At 38.7% G+C, this 27,501-nt stretch overlaps 1 protein-coding gene across 12 annotated transcripts in view; it reads right to left on the bottom strand.

The window, feature by feature from the left end:
• The window catches only part of pparaa (peroxisome proliferator-activated receptor alpha a), a 52,071-nt gene that overhangs the window by 1,368 nt on the left and 23,202 nt on the right, over positions 1–27,501 (bottom strand). For 6 of the 12 annotated variants that reach the window (XR_013821026.1, XR_013821027.1, XR_013821028.1 and 3 more), the window contains 6 exons: positions 24,233–24,323; positions 9,860–10,096; positions 9,039–9,196; positions 5,954–6,092; positions 2,462–2,661; positions 987–1,455 (listed from right to left, as the gene is read on the bottom strand). Coding sequence is in view for 9 of the 12 variants with exons in the window: in XM_079869450.1 (XP_079725576.1) it covers positions 987–1,455; positions 2,462–2,661; positions 5,954–6,092; positions 9,039–9,196; positions 9,860–10,088 (1,195 nt within the window). In the remaining 3 variants the exon portion in view is untranslated. The other 6 variants (XM_079869447.1, XM_079869453.1, XM_079869452.1 and 3 more) reach the window with 6 other exon arrangements.

The following is a 27,501-nucleotide window of genomic DNA, read 5'->3' as shown; positions in this document are numbered from 1 at the left end:
AGACATGTCAGGATGTCAAAAGCACCGTTACTTTGGTACCAAGTCTGTTTACTTGAATGGAAACTTGAAATGACTTCATTGAAAACTAATTAAAGGCTACATGCTTAAATGATTCATATTTCTATTAATACTGAACTTTTGAAATAAAGGACACTGACTTTAACTTCGGTAGTGCGACATCCCTAGATTTATCTGTACAGTGTGTCCACAGATATTGATGAAACATTTTTTGTTCAAGTGCCAATTTGCTAACGGTGTCTCTCTTTAGCATGTAGGTTAAAAGAAAAAAGAGTCAGAGCGGTTCTCCAGGAAGCTGTGGTTTGAGGTACTGTCTGCGTTTTTGGTCCCCGCCGCACAACCGCGGGTCTGAGGGTTGCTGCTGGAACCGGCGGAAGAGGAAACTGTGGTTATTTTTGCTAGTCCTCAGGAGAACAATATCCCCATCTCACTCTGACCATTATTATCATGTCTCTCAAAAGCTATTGGCTGTGGGACTCCAGAGGTGACAACCTGAACCACAACTAACCTACTAACAGTTCAGCAAAGGAGGTGAGATATTAACATGTAGGATGCTCATGAACAGGGGTACAGGGGAAGTTTAGGATCTAATTTAGTTTCAAATTGAAATCAATGTATAAGGAAAAGCATATACGTCACAATTTCTGTGCTTTTAAGTAAATAAATAAATCAAGCAAAGCAAAAATAATTACGTTGACCATAACTGGCAACTTGAAGATACTTTAACTTGGACAAGCCCTATATTTTTTTGTCAAATAAATGTATTTTCAAGCACCACCTTGTGACCCCTGGACCCCAGTTTAAAAAAACCCGCTCCAGTTGGAGTGAAGCATGACAAAAACCGCATGACATCAAGTATTTCATTTCTGAGTAATAGCCATTTTTAAAAATGCTAGTCAGCTTTTCGTTTAGATTTACACTGTCACTGCCTCTAATTCACTTCTCGTTGCTCTCCCTGCGTCTCTCACCTCCGCAGCAGATAATGGCAGCCACAAACAGCGCCAGGTCGCTGTCGTCCAGCTCTAGAGCGTTGAACCTCATGGCGAACTGAAATTTGGGCTCCATCATGTCACTGAAGGGCTTGCGTAGACTCTTCAGAAACTCGCGGGTGATGAAGCCTCCGCCGCGAGCCACCAGCAGCCCGTCTTTATTCATGCAGGAGGCCAGCAGGGCGAAGAGCGCCTCGTACACGCCGTACTTCAGCAGAGTCACCTGGTCGTTGAGGTCCAGGGTGGCGAAGCCGGGCAAGGCCTTGGCGAACTCCGTCAGCTCCGTGACCGTCGCCACCGAGGCGTACTGACAGAACAGGAAGAGCCGGGCCTCCACTTCTCTCTCCCGCAGAGTGGAGGTGTCCCCGGACGCCACGTTGCCCAGAAGCTGGGTGAGCAGATTCTGCTCTGCGTGCTGGAGAGAGTCCATGTCGTGGATGACGAAGGGCTTCAATGAAGGACAGAGAGAGGACAGTTAGAGAGCAGGTGTGCGTTCAGCTCAATAAATGAGTAGCTTGTGCAATTAGCGCTCTCCGTTTTTTTGTAATTAACAACCGACGCACTCTTGCTCAGTACTTTGAATCCACAGCTTGCCGAGCTATTCGGTTTATAGTCAAAATCAAATACAGTCAAGCCTTTTGAAAAAGTAGTTACTTACAAACAGAAGCAAACTACACTGAAATGGGTCAATATTTAAAAAAAAGATTAAGCTATCTGATTTAAATAACGTTTGTTTACTCTGACCTTCGGGATTTTGAATGAATGAATCGCTATAACAGTATAAAAATTACATATATTTACAAACTAAAGGCTGGAATGCACTACAAAACTATTTTAAAACGCTAGGCATCATAAACTTGTCGACTTTGCAAATGTTACAGAGAAAAGCTGGGCCTCATTCACTAAACTACTGAGAATCACATATTTACAGACTGTGGAGTTGCTACAAACACAACAAACTCAAGAGTAAACGTGGCTTTTTGCTAGGAGACGTGTGACAAATTAAAATCATGGGACGGAATCATACCCAGAAACAAAAAAACAAACAACAAATATGTGCCCATCATAAGCATAAGTTTGTCTGACATCTCTGGCCCAAAATCTGGTGACTGGCTTTGACTTTTAGCAACTAGTGATGACTCACCCAGAATATAAAGTCGTGTAGTTTATTCCTGCCTTAAATGTAACAAAAACATAATAATTTAATTCTTGGTATTAACAAATATAATAAATATAACCATGATTCCATACCAATGAACGGCAGCATTTAAATAAAAACAGCAACAATGGTGTGCAAGGACTTATATTATTTTTTTCCAGTGCTTTAACAGGCAGATTAGTAGAGATTAGGAGATTTTGATTATCGCCTCATTTGACTCTGCTTTTGTGAGCAATACAATGTGAATAGTGGGTGAGTGAGTGAGTTAGCTAGCTCCCCAACTGCAGTTACTCACCGGAGTGCTGGTCTTGCCCGTGAGAAACACGCGTGCTTTGGCTTTGTTCATGTGGAAGTGTTTGAGGTAGGCTTCATGGATCTGCCTGGCCAAACTCCTCGTGTCCGGCTGCAGAGACTGGTGCTCCTCTTTCCCGCCGACATCCTTCTCTGCTTTCAGCCTCTGCTTCTCTGATTGGGGTATCCGCCCAAAACGGATAGCTGTAAGACACGGCACACACATTACCAATAAAAATAGGTACAACATCATGCATGCTGCCACAGTTAATGTACCGTATACAAACAAAACAGGAACGCACACACATGTCTGGTTCACCATCTTTGTGGGGACTTTCCATAGACGTAATGGTTTTTATATTGTACAAACTGTGTATTTTATCCCATTACACCAACCCTACCCCTATACTACCCATCACAGAAAACTTTCTTCATTTTTACTTTTTAGAAAATAAAATCATTCTGTATGATTTATAAGCTTGTTTTCTCATGGGGACCTCAATTTAGGTCCGCACAGTGACACGAGTCCCCATGAGACTGAGTCACACATACACACACACACACACACACACACACTGTAAGGCAGATACATAAATGCTTAACAAATTGTTCAGTAACACTTTATTTTAAGGTGACGTAGTTACATGTTACTACATGTACTTACTATAGTAATAACAGTAATTATGCATAATTACAAGTAAGTTAACTAATCCTAAACCCAATCTTAACTCTATAGTAAGTACATGTAGTTAATTAATATCACTCAGTACTTATTTGAGTAAGTACATTGTAACTATGTCACTTTAAAATAAAGTGTAACCAAATGTTCACACTAGGGCTGTTATTTGATTTTTTAAAAAAGGTGATGTGAAATAGATAAATAAATATGTTGCTTAATTAATTCATTGTGTACGTATGTTTTATTTCCACATCACTGATCTCAGAAGGTAACCCGGTTCTAATGTTATTTTTGGAATTCATAAATTGACAATAAACACTTTTGTTTTTAGGAAATAAACCCTTCGTATCTGCCTATTCAGTTTGTGTTGTGTTGTGTAGATGCCCATTTTCTCCATATTAGAATTTTTAATTCTAGCCTACAGCTTTCAGTTCTGTGAATGATGGTCCAGCTATGAAATTACAGCTGGATTACATTAGTGAGGAGGACATCTCTGCTAATTTATTATCCACACCAATTTCAAGAATAACTTTTAAAGAAAAGCTGGGGTTATTTGGCAAAGGAAGACCTACACCATAGCCTAATTTGGTACAGAAAGCCAAAGCTTTTGAAAGCATTTCAACCCCAGCCATTTTGCAGAATTACTTGTCAATCATTATTACCATAATGCACATTTGCTGTAATAGTTATATTTTCCCAAATAAACCATACGTTTATTACGCTCTGTTACATACATATATTTAATCATGTGCTTTGCCAGTCTAATGGTATTTATTATCAACATTGGTTCCAAAATGCCACGATCGCCGTTCCACTGTCTATGAAGCGGAAGTGTCTGTCTGTCTCTGTGTTTATCCCGAGGTTACCGTAGAAAGCAGGATCAGGGCCGTATCCAGATCAGATGAAGGACCTGCGCCTAAACACGACCGCAACGTAGCCCTGAAGTGTCAGCAGAGATTGTGTCAACTAGACTCTCCCCTGTGAAGGCCTCATCGACACAAGCCAGTGGCACAGATCCTCAACAACAACCCGTATCCATACCGGCTTGATGAATTCGATCTTCAACCAGATGTAACTGGATTCAATATTTTCAATGTTCCGATCCAATCTGACTTCTGACCTGTAATGCTGCCTGAATCATAATCATACACTGTTCGTTTGTTGGCCAGTTCCCCCTGACTGAACCTGGTTTCTCCCAAGGTTTTTTTTTTTCCCTCCATTCTGTCACCTAATAGAATGTATGGGTCCGCCTCTGGCTTGCTTAGTTGGGGACACTTAATATTCAACAATATTATTGATCTGACTGCACTGACACCATTGTATGAGAACTGAACTGAGCTGGACGATGACATCACTGTTTTCTCCAGAGCTGCAGTATAGATATAAGAACTAAATTAATAACTAACGATTTGTAAAGCCGAAATGAATTAACACTGAACTTATTTAAGATGGACATGACACTATATTCTTCTAGAGTTGCTGCACAGCCGAAACAAACTTTGTTGCATTATTTTCCTGTTATCACTGTATGCACTCACCGATTGTGTGATGATGCAATTATTTGTTCAAATATTTGTTTGTTGCATTACTTGTCAAAAGTGACTTACGCAGTACTATGGAAGAGGACACGGTAAGCTAGGCTGGTTTTAAGCCAAGTTTACTTTTTCCCGACTAGGGAATGGGGTGAGAGGGCCAAGGGTCAAGAGGCACGGTTTCAAGAGTCACGGTTTTTTTTGTGTGTTGCAATTGCATTTATCAATCTGTCTGAGAAAAACTTAATATCAAAGATTGGATGATAAATACCAGAACAGGTACTTTTTGATTGCTGGTGTATGTGCAGATCCACACTCAAATAGCTTGGATGGTAGAAAAATCCCCAAAACTCAAATGTGGGTCAGAGGGCACTGACTGCATTAATCTGTTTGCCTTTTTTTTTTTTTTTAAATATATATAATCAATTGTGCTGCGTTAACGTATTGAATCATCAGCTCCAGTTTATACACAAACCACGAGTGGTAGAACTTTAGGTCATTACACTGCTGCCACTTCATCAGTAGCGGGACAAAGGGCAGACATGGGAGGGGGTGTATGGCGTGATATGATACAGATCTACCTCTGAAGGGATTACACTAACAGTGGCACATGACACTAGTCCTCGCTAACAGAAGAGACTACCCTAGATCCAGGTCAAAGTCCCGTGCTCGAACGGGACGGCGTGTCTTCCGTGTCACTTAGTTCACCTGCGGTCATCCTGTGATAGCCCTTGTATAGCGTAGATTTGTGCTACCTCATGATGTCAAAGCTAAAATAAGCTTAAGTTGTTTCTTAAGATAAAGGTCCGAGGCACTCAGGAGGATGAAGATTAAAAAGCCTTTATTAATTTATCAAAACACTTCAAGCCCTGACGAAAGCCTTGTTGGCTGAAACGCGTAGGCATGTTTTTATTTTTATGAGACTAGCCATGGATTAATAAAGGCTTTTTAATCTTCATCCTCCTGAGTGCCTCAGACCTTTATCTTAAGATATATGTGGATCCCTTTACTGAAGAGCACCGGAGGTATCTACATATTTTTATACCCAAGAAGCACTCCCAGCATTTTCCTGTCTTTTGTATCAAGCTTAAGTTGTTGTTTTATATTTTGATTCTAATCTAAATTTCCTGACCTTCAAAGAAGCAATTAAAGTACGTGTTACGAAATATTATTGTAGTAAAACAGGACACCATCTTGATTACCAATAAAACAATTAAAGATCTGTAATCATCAAGCCATAAACCGACTCTAATCTATAATCATTTGCTCTTTGTGAAGCTCTTACCGTTGTGGGACATGCCCACTGCAAGGCACTTGCGGAAACGGCAGTATTGACATTTGTTTCTGTTCTTCTTCTGGATCTTGCAGTTGCGTTCGCACTTGTCGTACTCCAGTTTGAGTCGAATGGTTCTCCTGAAGAAGCCCTGTGGAAAATTCATAAAAGACACTTAAAAAGCAAACTGTGAATGATAAAAAAAAAAGTATGATACCAAATTGTACATTCTCATGTTGTAATATACAACCGATTCAAAATGAATATAAGGACTTTGCTCCCTAAGGCCCAATACATAGCGGAACCTCCCAAGACGTTATAAAGTGACCTCGATAAACCAAATGCTAATGAGATAAGATGTGCGATAAGATTCACACCATAACAATATTTATTTCTCAAGAACACTGCATATCTATGAACATATACAGAGTGTGTGCATATGTGGCAGAATGTCAAAACACTGTAACTGTTTATTTTTCAGATAAGGCAGTAACTCCAGAAGGTCTTGGATAGATGCTTGGGAAAAGGTACACTGTGAAAATCATTTTTGAAATCGAATAGTAATGAAGATACAGTGAATGATCTTTGTCATCATTTCATTGGAATAGACACTGTGGACTGGTATGTGTAGTAAGGGTCACAGTTACAGCACAGACCTTATGTGTTCCCTCCAGACGAATTATTCAACCGGGAAAAGCAGAACACGTGCTTGACAATGGAAACGGTATCAGATGAGAGCTCATGACAGACTGTCACGGATCGCTTCCAGAGCTAAAAACAGAACCGATGACGCATCTCTACACACCGAACATACCAAAACGATAAAACCGGACTGAGGGAACAGCTCGTCACTGTGTTTAGCCTCTGAATACCAACCTTTATAGGACAAAGCATTATTTCCTACTGTTCTCAAAAGCTGTGGGAAGTGAAGTTTAAAATATATCTGCACGCTGCAAATGACTCATTTATTCTTCCAGATTTACCTCAAAAGAAAACACAAGATAAAAATGTTAAATGTATCAGGTAGGATTTCTTTTTTCAAAGCAAACCATTAAGAAACACTTTACAACAAGATTCTAAGTCCTAACTAGCATGAAATAATAAACAATTTAGCAGTTTTTTGAAAATTTTGGTGATTGTTCATCTCTCGTTACACTAATAGAGTTTTGCAGTGCTGGCGTACTTTTCTAGGACAGTCCGGAGGTTAGAATCACTCCACAAAAACCCATTAGGATTGGCTTTTTGATCATTGCAGAAAATAAGCTCTGTGACCAACAAAAATATATGATTCTTACATGTTTTGTTCATCAAGGTAATCTTCACAAATGAAAAACTTGAATGAATTCTGATGCCTAAATACAACTGCCAGAAGTAAAAAGCTAAAGTCAGACAATAAACAAACTACACAATGGTCGCAAGACTTCGACGTCACCACCACTAAGCCTCTGACAAATCTATTAATCTTTATTCAAAAGCTAACTTGTAAAAGCCTAATAACACCATGAGTGGGGTAATACTGATATATTATGCCGTAGGTAGAATACAATGTGAAAATACCTTGAACTTGTGTTAACCACCTTATTTCAGGCACTTAATCAAAAACCCATTAAAAAAAAACAAATATGGATGAGGGACGAGACTGAACTTCTGAGTTTTAGGACTCCATGCTGCAGCACTCAATACCTGTAACATGTATGCTGTTTTTACTTTGTTTCTTTGTGTTTTTGGTTCTGTCCTGTTCACCTGTCAGTTGACCTAGATTTCCAAGTTTGTGTCTGTTTGAGTCATTACACCTGTTGTCCAATTGTCTTATTAGTTCCCTCATTTGTTCCCTCCATGTGTTCTTGCAGTCCTTGTACTATCTTGTCAATGTTGAGGTGTTGAGAGTATTTCTGAATGAACGACTGTTTCCTGGATTATTCCTGCAGTGCGCTTTGTTCAGAACAACTACCCGTGATGATATCAAGGCAGGAGTCAAGGTTTTACATTAACATTTACATTAGTCTGCAGTACCGTGCACCCACAAGCAAAGATGGCGGATTTTAAATTGAATCCCCCGTCAGCCGAGCGACAGCTGTTGAGGAGCTTTCTCCAGGTCTTACGCACCTCAAAGTTCACAAAAGGAATTTGATAATATACAGTTGTTTTACAATGAAATTTCAATGTGGGAGGGGCTACAGAGCTCAACACCATGGAAAAACAAACTACGTGACGGACAAAATGTCCCGTCCTAGTCGCAGATTCACTTGGAATAATAGCTCTTAGCACTTGTTACTTTATCACATTGTTCCTAGTTAGTACACTGTGTAAATCTCAAACCATACAATTAACTAACATGAAAATGAGTTAAACCAGAGGCGCGTGAAACTTGAAACCAGTGAACTGAACTGAATAATAAACTTAGTCAGTCCACAGAGATCCTGATTATGTATGACTAGTTTCTCACAAAATATGTTTTTAATTAGTATTTCATTTTAAAAGTAGCTTAACTACAACTACCATGATTCCTTAAAACAAAACGCATATAACGTATATTTTAAAGTGCAACGTGAAAAAGTGTTAAACTGCATCAGCAATAAACCTTCGGTTGTAATTGTTCCAGTTTAATTGCACCCTGAGGGGTGCCAACGGTCAAAGTCTGCCCTTGCTGGAGAAAAACACATGGCACATGGCAATAACTGGGCTGGTGGTAGTTAACTTTAAAGGAAAGAGAACGGCTGTGACCCAGGCTCGAGTCAGCTGGGCTGTGTTGTGCGGAGGTACGCACTGAGTCCTTCTGATGATTTTGACATGCACCACATGAAGCAACAGCTCTTTTACACGCTTCACCTCACATGTACGAAAGGGGAAAAAGCCTCGGGGGAACTCTCAGTCTTTTTGCAAAAGTAGCTATGAAAATACTCCAAAAACTTGCGTGCTCTATGTTGACCCTGGTGTGCTCGCTCAAGTGTTTTCTGTCCCGGACAGATTTGTGGTTATGAAAGTGTAACACAGTGTCTGTACTAATGGCAAGCAGGAAAAAGTTGAAGGTGCTTCGATAATGACTCTTGGCCCTCGTGCGAGGATTTTCCACTGTACACTTTGCACGTGCGCTTACCTTACACCCTTCGCAGGCGTGCACTCCGTAGTGGAAACCTGAGGCCCGGTCGGCGCAGACGCGGCACTCGAGGGCGAGAGAACCGGAGGAGTTCTCGTCCTGACCGGTGATGGCCGCGAACACTTCTGAGGTCGGACTAGATGCCGGGGTTAAGACATCTACAAGACAAACACACATGTGCACGGTCAACAACACAACATCACATGACCCAGATGCATTTAAGATGATGTCCTATAATTTAACGCAAATAAGCAAAGTGTGGATATATACTTTTCCTTCATTTTTTGTTTCATTAATAAATTCAACTTGTATTTATCTACAAAATGTACAATTTTAATAATATAATACAGCATTTAAGGATAAGCCTTTTGATCAAAATGATTTTAAAATCGTCAAGCGTGTCCAAACTTATGTCTGGTTGTTTATACACAATCAAATGAATGCAAATGGTTAATTCTTTAACTTTTTATTTAAAGATTTTTTGGTAACAATTTATTTTGATGGTCACTTTTGAACATTCTGTTGACTATAAGTAACTTTGCAACTCCATGTCAACTAACTCTCATTAGAGTATTAGTAGACTCTCAGTTTAATATCTGCTAACACTTTATTTTGATGGTAACTTTGCAACTACATGTTTCTGTGGTTACTCTAACCCTACCAGTCTACTAACACTCTACTGAGAGTTAGTAGACATGTAGGTGCAAAGTTGCTTAAAGTCAACAGAATGTGTTAAAGGGACCAAAAGTGAAACCCTTTTTTTTATAGACCTGATTGGTTATCGGATCATTGTTCGGATTGCGTGTGTCCAAATGCTCTACCTGAGACAGTGGAGTCGTCTACTAATGTGTTGCAGCTCTGGTATTCCAGCACATGAAAGTTGAAAGTATCGTCGCTGAGAGACCGAGAGATGTCCTCGAGCACCTCCATGTCACCAATGAGTTCTCCACACAGAGGGCTGTCCAGGATTGGATCGCCCAGCGGGGACAAGGGACTGTACAGGCTCGGCATATCTACCATGGCGCTGGACCACGGCAAGCTTTGAATCATTCATCCGTCTGCAAAGACAAAACAACGACAAGAAAAGTGAAGATTGAGTAAAGAAAATATTGTTTCATATCTTTTTAATAACTGCACGACACAATCCCTAGATTACACTGGGATTAATGGACAGACACAGGTAAAAACAACAACCAGAGATTTCAGACGCTATTGAATTTAATGCGGGGCTGTGAGGGATAGACTTACAGTTTTTACAATGGCACGCACTGAATAAATGTCCTAGATCACGCCATTTTCATTTGTTTTTCTACTGAATGAAAGTGTTGGAATGTTGCGAACAATCGTTATGTTGTTAAACAACATTGCAATCCATTGAACAACCTGTAATTCTATCCCTCACAGTCTTGTTCTCATTATTGTCAAAGTTAAATATGGTTCTGCTACACTGATTGTGTCCATTGTCATCAAAATGTATTTGTATATGTAAAACATTACAATTATTTCAGAGCAACTCACTGAAATCAAAGCAGAATTGAAAGTTCAATTATTAAAAAGAAGAAACAATAGCAGTTATTTTAAACATCACTGTTTGGTTGTGATAATAATGGAGACTCAATATCTACTTGGTATTCAAACTGCAACCTGGTCTCCCGTGAAACACTGACTAGAAGAAGTTCCATTCAGAGCAGTGCTAAAGAAGTAACGTGTTTAAGAGGGGTTGCCACAGAAACCCCAGGCTCAGTTTTCGCAGCGTTTTATTCAGACATGAGGGGAGCGTTTCAAAGGCTTTGGCCTGCTTCATCACAGGAATGTGATCTCATTCGTCCTGCCATGTGAACTTGTCAAAGAGACCCACCAAAGACCAAGTGCTCCCTCGACTGAGGTGATCTCAAGGTTGGGTCAAGGTCAAAAGTAGACCTTCCAGACATAAAAAAAAGGTTCCAGGGCGTTGTTACGTGGTTGCTAAGGCATTTCGAGAGGTTGGAGGGCAGTTATTTTGATGCACTTCATTTGCTTGATAATATCACAAACACTGTGGCCAGACGTTTCAAGTGCATTGCCGGGGAGGAGATAACAATCGTATTCGAAAGAATTAACTACTCAAATGCATTCAGACGCTCTAGAGGAAATTCTTAAGGCAGCTCGAGGGGTCTTGAGGATAACGGTTCGAATGGCATTCCACTCAACCCTTTAATTTCTTACAGCAGTGACATGGAGAAGGCTAACCAATGCCAGACTTGGCATTCGAGCACTTTTGCAATGGATCACCATTTTTTTGGAGGAGGTAACAACACACTTTACCTTCAAGCGACAAACACAGCCAATCTAAAATAAACAGCAGGTGCTAAAGAGCTGACACAACTGCGCACTAACATCGACTGCTGATGGTAGACAAGCTGTCATAAATCAGTGCTTGGCAGACAAGCCCAGTTTCCAGCACTGTCTGCGAGGGGAAGCCGGCCAGCTTTCTAAAGTTATACCTGATCTCTCCGTTCTGTAGATTTGCCCGAAGCAGAACAGCAAAAATCTTACCCAGCTGTTTGTCTCCAGCTGTTGAGCAGTGAAACCTGAGCTGAGCATGATTCTTCAGTCAGTGAACGCACGCAGCGCTCTCTCAGCCGCTGTGCGACAATCATTCCTGATTCTGCCCTTGACACAACATGCACAGACGAGTGCAGTAACAAGCGTTCCTATTGGAGAAACATACAGACTGCTATAAAGACTACATATTAGTTAATACACTGCAAAAAAATGTTGTCCTGTTCTCCAGTAAAAATATAGAAACATGCTTAAATATTCTTAAAACAAGAATAATTTACTGGTTAAAATTTGCATAGGGAATGAGAGTGATTTTTAATATCTTTAATTGCTTTATTTTTTGGGGTGGGGGTTATACTTAAAACAAGACAAAAATCAATTACAAAATAGACTTGTAATACTGTATGTAATTTGTAATCAGTCTTGTTTTCCAGTAAAAATATATACACGTTTACAATTTGCTTGAGAAGCAAAACTGCATACAATATTAAGACGTGTTTTCATCTTGAATTAAGATTAATACCACACTAGTTTTTGTCTTGTTTTAAGCTTAAACCTCATACAGGGTTTCTGCAGGTTTGATAAAGGTAAATTTAAGACTTTTTTAAAGATCTTTTATGACTATTAAGGAATAAATTGGGAATATGACACATCAATGTTCTCTAAACGTCTAGGGAGAAACACAATGAGTTGTATTAGCAACACTTCAAAGTTTGAAAATACAACAGATATCTAATACTTTTTTTTATTTATTTTTTTACAAAAAAGCTTGAATCACTCTGCTCCCAACCACTAGAATATGGACATAAGTTTTACTGTACCTTCTAAAAAAAAAAAAAAAAAAAAAAAAAAAAAAATTTCCTCTGTTTTCTGTGAAACTGATCAAAAATGAAGGGAAATATCTGTCAGTGGGGGCAGAAAAATCAACTCAATTCAAAGGGAAGTTTTCATAACTCACTGACAGGTATTTGTTCTTGTTTTAAGCATAAACACACAATTTTTACATTTTGCTTCTCCAGTGAATGTATCTTGATTTAAGAATGTTTAGATATTTTTGTACTGGAAAACAAGACAAAAATACTGAAGAAGAAAATCTTTTTTTGCAGAGCATGCAACATTTAATGCCCTGAACTTAAGACTTTCGGCTCTGATTTAAAACCTTTTTAAGGCCTTCATTTGTGTAAGGGTGAATTAAGACTTTTTAAGACCTGCAGAAACCCTGCAATACTTACATTAAAAAACATTTAAGATACATTTAAGATCATTTTCAGAGTCTAATATCCAATTTACTTCAATTTTACTTTTTTTTTTTTTTTTCATTAGAAACAAGACAATATCTAGCAGTAATTTCATGGTAAACAAGATTAAGCACGTAGCATGCAATAAGCATAAGCTGAAGCTACTATATTTATTCAGTGAAAACCCAGACACTCACATGGGCACACATGCACATGACTTGAACCTCATGACAACACACGGGAGCCAAGTGAAGTGTAGGAGAAATGCCAGTTTCTGCTCTAATGGAAATGTGCCCATGGAGACCAGCTGAGCCATTAACCAGCAAAAACCAAACCCCATATCATGCTTCCAAACTACAATATACTCTACACAAATATCTCAATGGATGCACAGGATTCAACACCTCGCTGTCCACAACACGTTATATCCATTGATGTGGTGCAGATCACGAAACAAGACAACGCGTATGAATGCACAAGATGAATCCTCAATGAGTCCTAATAAACAAATGGAACAAGTAATGTTTAACAACTCTAAATCACAGGACAGTTGTACAAATAATACAAAATGAATCAGTATCTTATTTTCCAGTAAAAATATCTGAAAATCCTTAGTAAAATAAGTAAATGTCTGCGATACCACTTGCAAGGTGTGTGTTTCTCATTCTGGCTGGAGAAGGACACACAGGCACATCATAGCCTACGTGCTGAGGAGGAGGCAGCCTGTTGTGGAGGGTCACAGCTGACAAGACTTGGAAACCAATACAGGCTGATTTACCCCCTCCTTCCTGGTTGATCTTTACCGGCTGTCTGACTTGACCGTGTAGCAACAACAACAAAGCAGTTCCTGGGGGTATTTTAGATCCACAAGAAGACAATGAATGTCAATGTACTTTAGGCCTAGAATCCAAAAAACTTGCCGAAAAGCCAAATTGATCATGTGTTCCCCATCATTATTTTCACATACTGTACACAGAACCAGCCTTGGACTCACTGCATTAGACAACACACGTAAAGCAAACAGTGTCTGTGTAGAAATTTCCACTACATCAGCCAACAAGCAATGATGAAGCAGAACATGCCCCATAGAGACAGCAGATCTGAAGTATAAAGATTGATCTGTGACCACAGACCATTTGTGAGTTTGTTCTTGAAAGAAATATTGATTGTGGACATGATAAAGCGCACGTATTCCTAGATTTTCTCAACTGCATGGTGCAACTGAACAGTTTGGATGTGGGTCAAGACTATTTGGCAAAAATAAAGACAGGTCAGTTTGCTCAGTGTTGGTAAATAAAGGTTATTTACCAAAAAGAAAATATGACAAGATCAAAAGTGATGTTAAAGGGTAAAAGACGTGACAAGTCATATTCAATCCACAAAAATACATTCAAATGGAACTGATACAAACATTAACTGACTACACCTCTTTTATGATGAGCATGCTTTTAATTTCTGAATTAAAATGATGATTATATAATAATATTGTAGTGAAGAAAAATCTTCATTAAAATAATTAAATTCTTGAAAAAAAATAAACCTTTATTATTTGTTTATTCATTAATTTATTATTATTATTATTTATTCTTAGAAAAAATATTTTAATAATTAAAGTTCGATCACCAAGTCAAAATCATGTGATGCAACTGACATGCAGAAACTTTCAGAAAATATATAAATACATCCTGAAGCCCCTGACGATTATGTGTCGAGGTCAATAAGTCTCTTAAAATGTCAGATTTCTTTTATCTGACATTTTAAGAGATTTAAAACCTTATTACAAGTTACATTTAGTTCAGGTTGTAAAATGTACGACTAATATTTATGGATTAATAATAATAATAAAACATTTATCTTCAAAAATATACTTTACAAATAATTAAATAATGATCAAGATGAAGTGTACACTCACACGTGTTCTTCAAAATAGTATAAAGTTTTTGGAAACTTGAACAAGAAGAACATGCAACGTGTTTTACAACAACTTTAAAATCATTTGTCATTGACTCAAGTATAGCTACAACAAAGCAGCACAAATTTAGGAAAAATCATGCCAAACCAGATCCTTGCTGAGAAACGAGAACATACCAAACTTCGCTTTTCACACAGGCTGTGAGCAAAGCTAGAAGTCTTTGCTTAAAGCCGACAGACCAATGACAATTCATGTTTAAATCATCACCTAGCTCAGAGCAAAGCAGAATGAAATCAGTGCTTACCAGATCACGATTCACAGTTATGCTCTACCGGCTGCCAATAAATACATGCACCCCTTTCAGGGCCAAAGTCCGAATCCACACACACACCCTGCATGCCTGCTTCTCTCCGGTCAGGAGTTTGCCTGGCGTTACACTAACAAACGGACGCCGAAGTCAACTGAACGCATCAGATAAGAGAACCTTAATGTCTGGATGGATGCATTTATAAACAAGACAGCTGGGATTTCAACAATAGTGGGAGGAATGACTTTGTTCCACACACCCAAGAAACATCCTGTCTGTTTAGTACATTCAGCCTACAGAGAGACAGCTCTGCATTACGTGAAGGCAGACGGATTCACACGGACTATGAAATGCAAACATGGAGCTTAGAAGCAGGTGCATTTATATAGGCCAGATGTTTCTCTATACTTCAACCTGTCAATATAGTCATGGCCAAAAGTTTGTGTCTGTGTTAATAATCTCTCCAAAAGCCTGCATAATTATCTAATCTTATATAATGATATATGATAATCAAAAGTGTTGACAAAGCCAGCAGTGTGAGAGAAACTTGGCCAGAGAGATAAAAGGCTATAAAATTACTGATTACTAATTCATTTTAAGGGAATACATTTACAAGTTGCCTAAAAGGGTATCGGTGCTTTTATACATATAATTTCAGACTTCTAAGATCAAATCAATTTTAATGTGAAATAATGTGAAGTATAAAAAATATAATTTAATCATTCATAAACTGACTTGATAAGACTTATCAAGTCAGTTTATGAATGATTAAATGATATTCTTTATAATCTGATATTCCTCTGATAGAACCTCTTCAAGAACGAGACTCTTAACGCCCACACAAAGACAAGATGACACGGGGCGTTATGTGTGAGACCCTTTTAGCAAGTTACATAACAGAACCGAATGGACAAGTCCTTGTGACCCTGTAGTCGCAGATGTGTGGGGTACAAAAGCTGTGCTAAACTCACTTTAGGGGATGCCAGAGTACACAAACTGAAAATATTACATTAAGGACATTACAGAATTATTAATGAATTAACTCTTTAAGATAATTTATATAAAGAATGTCGAAAAGGGGGTCCCTGCAACTGCACAGCAGGGTTACAGTTACAGTTGCAGTACATTTTTGTTATTTGAAATAAAATAAACATTAATAATAAATAAAATGTAACATTTTTACTTAATTTCTAATTTTCATGTAGTGTAACTTGTACTTAATTAGCTAGATATTAAAAATTATAAACATTAAAAAAACTAACAAAAATAGAAAAGAATGGCTAAAACTTCAAATAACACTGTACATGGTAACACTTTATTTTACAGTGTCCTTGTTACACATGACATTACATGTAGTTTCTATAGTAATTACTATAAAATATGCATAATTACATGCAACTAACCATAAACCAAACCTAATCCAACTAGGCTACTTGTAGTTACTCAGTACTTAAATGTATAATTACACTGTAACAAAGACACCTCAAAATAAAGTAAACAAAGTTACTGATGTAACTTGGAAACTACTTTTGAATAATATTTTGGACAACAAAGCGTGGGATTCATTTCCTGTTCATTCATAATCGCATTCAAATGTCGAATTCACAGATAAAATAGACTTCCATTTATTATACTGTTTTGATTCTTAACAACATAATTACAATTCTAATTAAATTTAACTATAACACTATTATTTTTTATGAAATTATAAATGATAGACGAGTAGGATATGCATGATTATGTTAGTTGACATAATTATTACATTATGTGTGTAACGTTAGTGTTAACACTGCGGAAAAAAATATGCTGCAAGATACTTAAAATAATAGCACTATAACAACAACTAGCTAACTAACTAACTAACCAGCCAAAAAAAAACAACTAACCCGATGGCTGAATCAGCAAGCTTTAAAGACCAACAGACGCTGTAAAGTTTCGCTTCGGTTCCAACAAGAGTTAAAATCTTGATAAACTGTAGCAAACGCATTGTCCTCTACAGACTATGTGATAAGAGCCTCGCTGTGGAAATAGCACAGACATGTGTTCTTATGTGAATGTTTACTTTAGTCCAGCTAAAAGCGTAGGATCACAGTAATTACGGCCATAAAACCGGATAAAACATGATCATAATGTTACACAAGCGCTTTGTTTACAAGAGCTGCGCGTCTACCTCCCAATCCCAGGCCGCCATGCAGGCAGGAATAAAACACACGGGCTCTGTGACACTGCCAAATCTCAACTCGGTGGTGCGATTGAGGCTGTAGTACTCCTTAAACGTCCTATTTAAAATTCACCGCAACCACTGCTGTCAAACCACTCTGACACCAGTCGAGCTCGTGACAGCGCACACCTACCGACACACCTATAGATTCGGCCAATCGGCGCAGGCTTTTGGAGAGAAAGCCACGCCCACCGATTTAAGGTCGCGTTGCTGGGCAACAGAACTCATTGTAAGGATGAGGATGATGATGATAATGATGGAATTATTTCATGCGCTGTAATGCCTAAATATTATCTCGCCACATTAACCCTTTCACACATAGAGGTCTTTTGAATGGCATAGTTGCACATTAACCACTACAGTGGACCAACCCATCCTTATACACTGCATACACTGAGCTACACATTACTTATATCCTAGAAGATTCTTGCAGGTAAAAAAAGAAAAGAAAAAAGTAACATCTAAGGAGTCATATCACTGTTAAATTTTCCAAGTATTGATTTTAGATTGGGAGGAAATTCTGATTAATCATCTGTCCACTAAATTAGACATCATGCATCACTAACTATACAGTATTTCAGCTTTTTTGGTCTGTACATAAATGTATTTGTGTTATCAGAATGTAATTTGCAGTTACATCAAACAGTAAAGTGATTACGTAATGCATGTTACTTGTAATGCATTACTGTACTTGTTACATCAAAAAAATAATCTGATTACCTAATGCACGTTACTTGTAATGCTTTACTCATTACATAAAAAAGTAATCTGATTACGCGACACACGTTACTTGAAACACTTTACCCGTTACATTAAAAGTAATCTGATTACGTGACGCACGTTACTTGTAACACTTTATTCGTTACATTAAAAGTAATCTGATTACGTGACGCACGTTACTTGTAACACTTTACTCGTTACATTAAAAGTAATCTGATTACGTGACGCATGTTACTTGTAATGCTTTACTCCCTACATTAAAATGTAATTTGATTATGTAACGCACGTTATTTGGAATGCTTTACTCCTTATATTAAAAAGTAATCTGATTAAGTAATGCATGTTACTTGTAATGTGTTACCTCCAACAATGCTCATTTCAGATGAGATTGAAAACACCTGATCGCTAGTTTTACCAGTCTGAAAACATCAATAGATCAATGCAGATTTCAGTCTGAGGTTTTCTCAGAGCTATGGTAAATATTTGTCACTTTTGAACATAATCAGAATTATCAGTTAATAAGTGTAAATTGACATACTCTGGTAGACTGGACAGAGCGTGAGGGTTCCCTTTCGAAAGGGAAATCGCGCTGCATCGATGACGCTATTGAGGAACGCCCTCCACGTGAACTGGTGTCTGAAAAACTATCCAATCACGGCAATCGAATTTGAATGGCGACAGTCTATGACGTCACTACTAGTGCGACCCGGAAGTATAAAAGGGGCGACTAGAGAACATGTCATCCTCTTTTCGTCTTCAGGGACTGTTTTGTCTGATTTACAATCACCTGAAAAAGGTAAGAATTCTGGCAAGTGAAAACAAGCGTTTCAAGAAGTGTGTGGATCCGTGTCTCAGGTTTCTGACACCAGATGAGACACACGACTTGTGTGTTTACTGTTTGGGTGAAGAGCACACACGATCAGCTCTCGAGGGATCTGATTGTGCAGATTGTGAGAGTTTTCCGCTTAGAAAACTCCGCTCTTGTCTGGCCCTCTTCTCGAGGGAAGAGGGACAGGCATCTGGGCCCAGTGGTTCAGGTCCCACTCGTGCTGAGGCACTGCGGAGACTCGGATCATGGGGTTTCCAGATGGAGCTCGCTGATGAGTTTGAGATAGGCGTTTCTCTCTCATGCCCATCAGAAGCTCGCAAGGGTGAGCTGCTGGATGAGGATGAGTTATCTTTTACATCCTCTGATCCAGCAGCAAGTGCTCTTCTGGCACCTAGCCTGAGAGAGCAGGAGATGGCTGATGAGGGTGAAGAAGAGGTACAACCTGAACCCTCACAGTCTCCCTGCCCCGCGTATGAATAGATGTTGGGTGTTACGGAGCGAGGCTTCAGCTGCCGTTGGAGCGTGTGATGGAAGGACATGTTCGCAGCAGGTTGGATGAGCGGTTCCTTTCTGACCATAACCCCCCAGCTCCCGTGAGCCTTCCATTCCTTCCTGATCTGCATACTGAGATCAAGAAGGCATGGAAGAACCCATTTTCTGCACGCATCCATCGTCAGCAGCGGGCAAACTACGCTGATGTTGAGGGGATGTGAGAACATGGGTATGTGTCGATGCCCCCAATTGACGAGACGTTCGCAAACGATCTCGCTGCTGGAGAGGCATCGGCACTAAAAGCTCCGGCCCTGCCTTCCAAGCCACTCAAGATGACATCTCGCTTGAAAAGCAAGGCATACGCAGCAGCAGGTCAGGCTGGGGCTGCCTTACACACGATGTCTGTGTTACAGGCATACCAAGCCAACCTGCTGAAGGATTTGGATAAGCGGTTGGGTCTCTCCCCTGACGCAGTGGACGAGCTCCTTTTCTCCTCGATGCCTCGGTTTCACCATCTGAACTTTTCGGCACCTCAGTTGAGACAGTGGTGGAAAAGTTCAGAGAGGCGAAGGCACGCTTGGCTGCATTTAAATCATGCATTCCGCTGCGATCTGAATCCACACCAAGACAGCCAGGGGGACCTGCCCATCCCGATTCGAGGATCGGAGACAGGGCCAGAGGTTCAGCGTTGCCTCTCGTGCTCCTCCTCCTCCTACAAGGAGTAGGTCGCAGAGAAGGCGCGACTCAAGGAAGAAGAGAGATCTGAGGGAGGTGATCCAACACAGGCGCTCCCAGCGTCAGTGAGGGATCCCCTTCCTCTTCACCCCAGGCGCTTCTTACATCAGGCCTGAGGCCTGGACTGATGATGATATTTTCCCATTAAATGGAATGCTTCTGAAGGTCCAGAGTCGGGTTTGGTAGTGAGTGCGCCCTTTCTAGCTTTTTGGTGGTAGGCCTTCATTCAAAGAATAGAATTTAGGCTGCCGCTCTATGAGCAGCAGGATGATCTTGGTAGGTCTTTATATAAGGTTGTTATACTTCAGACCCTGTTTAGAAAGTTTTAAGTGGTATGTTTGAAAGAATTGCCACTGTCCATTGGCAATGTAAAGTAGGAAAAGCCAGGCCCACAGTATTTCTGTGAGTACACCTATGATATCTGAGGCTAGTTCTGCTAACAAGTATCGCTATCAAGTAGCAGGCCTTCACAGGCCTCCTTGAAGGTTGCTTCACTATTTGTGGATTTTCGCAATATTCATCATGTTGTAGGCTCCTGTTGACCCTCCTTGATTCTAGCCCAGAGCCTGGTCAAATGGTCCCTGTTATATCAGCCCGAGTTGGAGGCTCTCCCCTTATCTAGGGTCATTTGTTAAGAGTGCCCAGGCTCAACAATCTTTCATAGCACTGTGTAGATCCAGGATTGAGTAGAGTTACTCCCCTCATTTACAAGGGTTATAGAGTGCTATGCTGTGAGTTCTACTCTCCAGGATGCCCATCTCTATGTTCCGGTTTCATAAGAAACTATTGGTTTTTGTGAGAAACTCTGTTTAGGAAAACAGACAGGTTGTTTGGAAAGACTAGGTCAGTAGACTTGATCAGGTTAGCCTCCCTGGTGGCATGTAGGGTTGACTCAATGTCCCTCAGAAAGTAACTGGACAGGACTCCTTTCGGATGCCCTGGCCATATTCCCTTAAAGGATCTCCTTCCATGGAAGCTGTTGGTTTTAAGCCCTTGAGCGGCCTTGGTAGGCTTTTCCGTGTTTGGAGGCCTCTTTGAGGCTTATAGCTTGGGCAGTGACCGTAGGGAATAATGTCACTGACAGCCTGTATGTGACCTGAAGGGGGAGTGTGTTCTTGGCATTTCAGGTTGAAACTGCCAGTTCTGACGTTTTGTCACAAGCCATATTTGGCATGCACTCCTCTCAGCATGGTGGGATTGTACATCATTCCCCAATAGCACCATTGACGCAGTGCGAGTTCCCTTTTGAAAGGGAACGTCTAGGTTATGACTGTAACATCTGTTCCCTGAGAACAGGGAACGAGACACTGCGTCGTTATATTTTTTTGTATATATTTTATAGTTTTCACGTGATTTTATATAATTTCATTAATTGGTTTGTTAAATACACACAGTATTACTGTGTTATTACTGTATTATGTTTAATACAGTATTTATTCAGTTAAAACCAAAAACGCATAGCCTACTGTAGTTCAAATCTCAAATCATGCCCTAAGAGCAAAAAAATACATGAAAAAAAAAAATCTGACTGAGGTTGTCATAATTCATATTATTAAATTAAATAATATGTAAATTAAAATAATATGACACATGCTGTCTCAATAATAAAGGTGTGTTTACATATAATAAAGAGGCTTTACCTTTGTCTGATTCGTTTTTTTTTTCTTCACAATAATATGCCTCTACTGACACCTACTGGTGATATTCTAAAATCAATCACAGATTTTAGAATCTGTCCTTCATAAATATATATATATATATATATATACTCTTCATTAGCCTATTAAGGGTTTTTTAATCTTACAGATGCCACGAACCCCCAAAATATGATCATTCTTGTGCAAGAGACCCCCATCTTAAAAATGAAAATGCAGGAAAATTCATGTATAAAGAACCAATTTAGTTTTTTTCTACTCAGCATCATACTTTTATGCACTATTTATATATTTCTGTATTGTATTTTAATCTATTTAGTTAGTTAAACCTTATTTTACTGTTTCCCCTTGTCACAATGAGATATTTTGTGCCAGGTTTTGTGATGTATTTATTCATTCATTGACATTTTTCATCTATTTGTAGATAACGTTAAGTATTTTTAATGAATTTAAAGACGATTCCCAATTTTATTACATAGTGGCTTACCATAATTCTATTGGGTTATTTAATTGTGTCTTTGTGAAGACAAAAAAGCTCTTGAGGAGTGAAAGGGTAAAACCGAGGCAGTCACAGGGGAAAATTATTAAACTCTTATTGAATTACTGTAATGTGCATACCAAAGTAGTTTTTCAATCACAACAATGGTGTTGCACTCCCCTAGGTAATGCTGCCATTAAAAGCATGCATAACACCTGTTTCCAAAGAAACAAAACTTTTTCAAGGTGACATGGCCATCACATTCTGTCCTTTCTTGCTAATTAATACTCTTCTCCTGTGAATGCCAGTCTAGGGGTGCTCCTGTGGAGATCTGCCAGCCAGTGCCCATAAATTGTGCAGCAGTGAAAGGTCAGCCTGCCTACAGCCCTGTAGCTGTTAACATCGGCTAATGGCCGTCTGGAGCCATGGCCATGTTTTATTTACAATACAAGCTATGCTGGCAGAAGCACTCTGCCTGGCTTTGCATTGCATCTTTAATAAACAAATGAAATAATGCAATGCCATAGTCTCATTACATCCTTGTGCAGGAGACAGGACATACTCTTCGAGCCTCAAACAGGAAATAAATATGTGCCATAAATATAATCCATACCATCTTCACTTCATTATAATGAAAAGAATGGCAGGAGATATTCTTGAAAAATGCACCTTTTGTGTTCCACAGAAGAAAGACGTCACACTGGTTTGGAGAGACATGAGGATAGTAAATGTCAGAATTTAACTCATAATAGAGCATCATTACAAGATTATTTTGACGTATCCTTTAACATCAATATCATGCTTTAGGCAAAGAAAAAAATCAGTCAATCTTTGAAATATCAAACGTTTTATTTCAGTTTGAATTATTACACATCTGTGATGTATCAAGTAATGCTAATGCAGCAATAAATGGCAAGATCATCACAAGTAGAAGCATGGAAAACCAAGACAATTAAGAAAAGCAAAAGAAAAAGTGAATGAACCGTGTGACTGGCGACGTTTTGCTGCCCTTCAGGGAAGGCAGTAGGTTGTATAGTTATCTCCTGATGGGGTAAAAACACAACCCTGAAACCACACAACCTACTACCTCACCCTGTACGAACATCACTGCTGAATATTCCACGGCAAAGCAGCGACACATTTTTTCACTTATCAGTGGTATTTTAACTACAGTTCTTTTCTATTACCTACTGTGTTTTGTAGCTCCTATTAGATTTTAACCCATCCCATCTACATGCTTGTGTTTTCCTAGAAGCTGGCAGTTTAAAAAAATCAGGCGACAAGCTGCACTATACTGATATTTTGTCCAATCAAAATCAGTTGTGACTTTGATATAACTGAAGGCTATTGGATATTTAATAAAAATACCCCCCCCCCCCCCCCCTTTCTGGTTCAAAAGGAAATAAGCTAATACAGGAAAGAAAAGAGATTTCATGTCTAATTTAACATTATCTGTACTTTTTCTTTAAATCACCATACATATCATTACTATCAACTTATACTGTTCTCTTCATGTATTCACTGCAAATCAAACTTAAAGGCTTGCATTATAATGCATCAAAACTGCATTGATGTGTACCTAACACAAATTTCACAAATTAAAACTTTTCAGTGTGAATATCTGATAAACATTTAAGCCTGCGTTAAGCATAAAAGCATGTCTTTAATGAACACAGATTAATGCTGGATCCTGGAAATGTGTCATTTCTTCCTTCCAGTTGACGTCCTCCATGTGATGCGATGGCACTACGGTCACTTCGGGAAAGACAGTAAGTTGTATAGTTATCTGACAGCAAGGGTTAAACCCTCAAACTATACAACCTACTACCTCACCCCAAACGACAGTCTCTTTCTTTCTCTTCCTGCAACGGAGCTTCCATTTCCTGTGTACCTTCTTGTTTTCTAAAATCTAATATCCAACTAACCTCATTAGGTGATACTACGCATCACAGAGCTGACGTAAGACACTAAAATGTGAATTGAAGACCCCAAAAGGGTAAATATGTGGGCTAAAACTGTTTGCCATACAACACTCTTTGCTGTGCACTAAATACACCCCCTATCACCTCTATCTCCAAAGCTTCAGTCTGGGATCCTTCAAAACCATCAAGGTCACCAACATGAGAAAGGTAGATAGTCACCTCCTGGGTTTGCCATCTGTGAAAGGACGAGAGAGAGAGAGAGAGAGACAGAGAGAGAGAGAGAGAGAGAGAGAGAGAGAGAGAGAGAGAGTGTTAGTCAGGCACAGAAACAGAATTCACATTCTCAAGTCCCTACATCAGTTCCATGTCCTGTTTGTCTTAAATCATCTGTTGTGCTGTATGTCTGTCTACTGCTGACCCTGACAGTACACAGGGGTGCATGAGAGGATTAGGACTGGGGTGTTTGGGAACTGGTGTGTGTGTGTGGTCAGATCGGGGAAGGTTCAGTGTGAGTGAGTAAGGCTGTGGGCAGCAGTATGGTTTACCTCAGACAAGGGGGAGGCACACACACTGCTGACTCACACAACCCACGAACCTCACAGGGGTGAGTGGTTCCACACACACACACACACACACACACACACACACACACACACACACACACACACACACACACACACACACACACACACACACACACACAAACACACAAATTCAGAAAATATTAAGATAAAAATATTAAGTTTGCAGTAATTTGCATACATTTGCAATAATATCAAAAATAAACAATATTTTAGTGCACTCTGAAAAGAAGTTCCTTTTAAAGTAAATTCATATATTTTTAGTGATGTTGAGATATCTGTACTGGAAAACAAGACAAACAATTAAGATCAAGTTGATTTTTGCAGTGTGGGATTTGTTTTTCGTTTTTAAATCTGGAAATAATGTTTTAATAAAATGTAAAATCAAGAGGGAAAAAATTAAATGTCCAGCACTATTTCTATCAAATTTGACATTGATCACATTAATCTTGATTAAACTTGGAGCTCTGGTTCATCTCAAATCATGCTGGAGAACATGATCCTCAGGTTTTACACAAACATGTGGAGTTCATATATAAATTTCTCAACTTTTTACTCAAATTGTAATTATATTGTGTTTTGTCAACATGACAATATATTTTGTAATGTGACATTTTCTATATAGATAAAACGCAACAATAAAGCCATTTTCCCTAGTGGTCTTTGATTTGGATCAAAGATTCAAATCAATCACTCTTGTTTCTCAAACATTCTTAAAGCATCACACAGCTACATGAACTGACCTCCTTCTGTCATTGGAACAGTTACACCTCACTGTATGTCTTGACTAAAGTGTAAACCTGTTTTTTGTTTTGCTTAGTTTTTTTACGAGAAAGAGCTGACAGCAGACATCTCCGCTTGGATTACTGCCTGCTATACTTCACCTAAAGCTGGTTCATCAAAACCACCGAAGCCTCATTAAGAACATTATGGGATTATTAAAAAGCATCGCTACTGATAAAAGCAGGCAGGTTGCAGTTTACATTAGTAGTGAAACAAACCATAGATCATTAAGCTCTTGAATTACGGGTACACTTGAAAGCTTATAGAGTAGCTAACAGCCATAAGGTGGAGCTGTATACCAGAGACTGGAGACACATTTCCTCAGAGTAAAAGAGCCGTTCAGCAACAATAGGCCCATTATACCGAAATGCTGCTAAACAGTGATTCTTACTTCCTTTAATCACCGTCTGATACACTTTGTTTATATCCCTATTTGCGCCGCATCAATACTGCAGGTGCAAAAGACAGAGAAATCTGTTGAACGATCTTTGAAGCAACATTTTATTTGTTGCATGATTTAAGAACTGTTGACTGACAGAATTATGCTCTGGCTGTTTTATCGCTCCTGATGCAAAGCCATCTTCTGTGTTTGTATTATACATCTGAAAGCAAAAAATAAATAAAAATAAATAAGACCTCATGTGACTTGCTGGAGGGGGAGAGATATCCCAGACTGATTACAACAGAGCGTGAATACAATGTCTGTAATGGACTTTGAGCTTGAACTTTAAACCGCAGATTACACAAGTGATCGGTATCATAATATTATTCTGCTTTGTCTGGGCAGGCCATGGCTTCTTGTACTTTTTTGTTGCAATTGTAAAAAAATAAGAAAATTGAGGTAAAAACCACAATTAGTTTTGATATAAAAACCTAAAAATAGTTCATATAAATTTCAGGGAGAGAAAGCACAAACTATCACACAACAGTATTCAAGCTTTTGCTAAGACTGTTAGCGGCTCTTGGTCTCAAGACTTGCCCATGACATCATCTTAGTGTTGAACAATTACTCAGCTCCACCCCACCTTTTGTCACCTGCCAATCATGTCTGGCTCCTATTGTGCCCATGGGAAACAAGTTAGTTGAGTACTGCTATCCCTAAATGACCCCGCAGCCCTTTACTCCGTTCCTTTTCACTTCACTATATAGCGTCTATACGAGTTTACTGGCTTAAGGATCTTGATTGTAAAGAAATGTAGAAGAAAATGTCTACTTCTGCCATCATAACCAAATTCTAAAAAGACGCGCAGTGGTTAAAAACTTAAATAATAGAGTTATTTATACAGATTCATTTAAAAACTTTTTTTTGTAGTGGTCATACTTCGTTTTTGTAATTTATGAACTGTGTAAATTAGATATGGAAACTACACTACACTTTTCTGTGGGTCTGCTTTACAATTCAGAAGAGACATTTAATGAATTAAATATAAATCGAAAATTTGAAAATTTGAAAAACACTAAATGGATACATTTGTCTTTCATTCATTTTCAGTTTACAATTAAATATATCTTATGGTATTTCCTGAACACAAAATTATTAGCAATACAGCAAACAATATTTCTAATATTTTGAAGACATCTGTGTGCATTTTTTTCCCAAAGGAAGACATTTTAAAGTCATAAAAAGAAGCGTCTCAACATAATCAATCATCACTCCAACTTACTGCTTAAAAACTCCTTAACTAAAACTAATCTATATCTCAAACACTGTAAGAACTTTTTTTATTCTTCTTCTTGATAGTATTAAATTAAATTGTCTTTAGTTTAAAGTCGATATTCAAGTGATATAACCATTCACAAATTAAGTTGACTAAATAAAATGAAACAATTTTTTTCTGCATGAAAAAAGAAAACCCGCAGGAACAAATATGTGTTCATGAAATTATTTTAAAATATTGAACACAAGTATGCGAGTGTCCATCACCTTCTCTGCTAGAAAATGACAAGAAAATGTCAAGAATTGATCTTTTCTATCTACGGATTTTTTTGTATTTTTTTTTTTTATAATAATTATACATTAATACTGCATTCGGATGATCATTATACAAT

This window comes from Squalius cephalus (assembly GCF_949319135.1).
Source record: "Squalius cephalus genome assembly, chromosome: 4".
Classification (NCBI taxonomy): domain Eukaryota; kingdom Metazoa; phylum Chordata; class Actinopteri; order Cypriniformes; family Leuciscidae; genus Squalius; species Squalius cephalus.
Note: the sequence above shows the minus strand (reverse complement) of the source record. Positions and strands in the feature narration are given on the sequence as shown.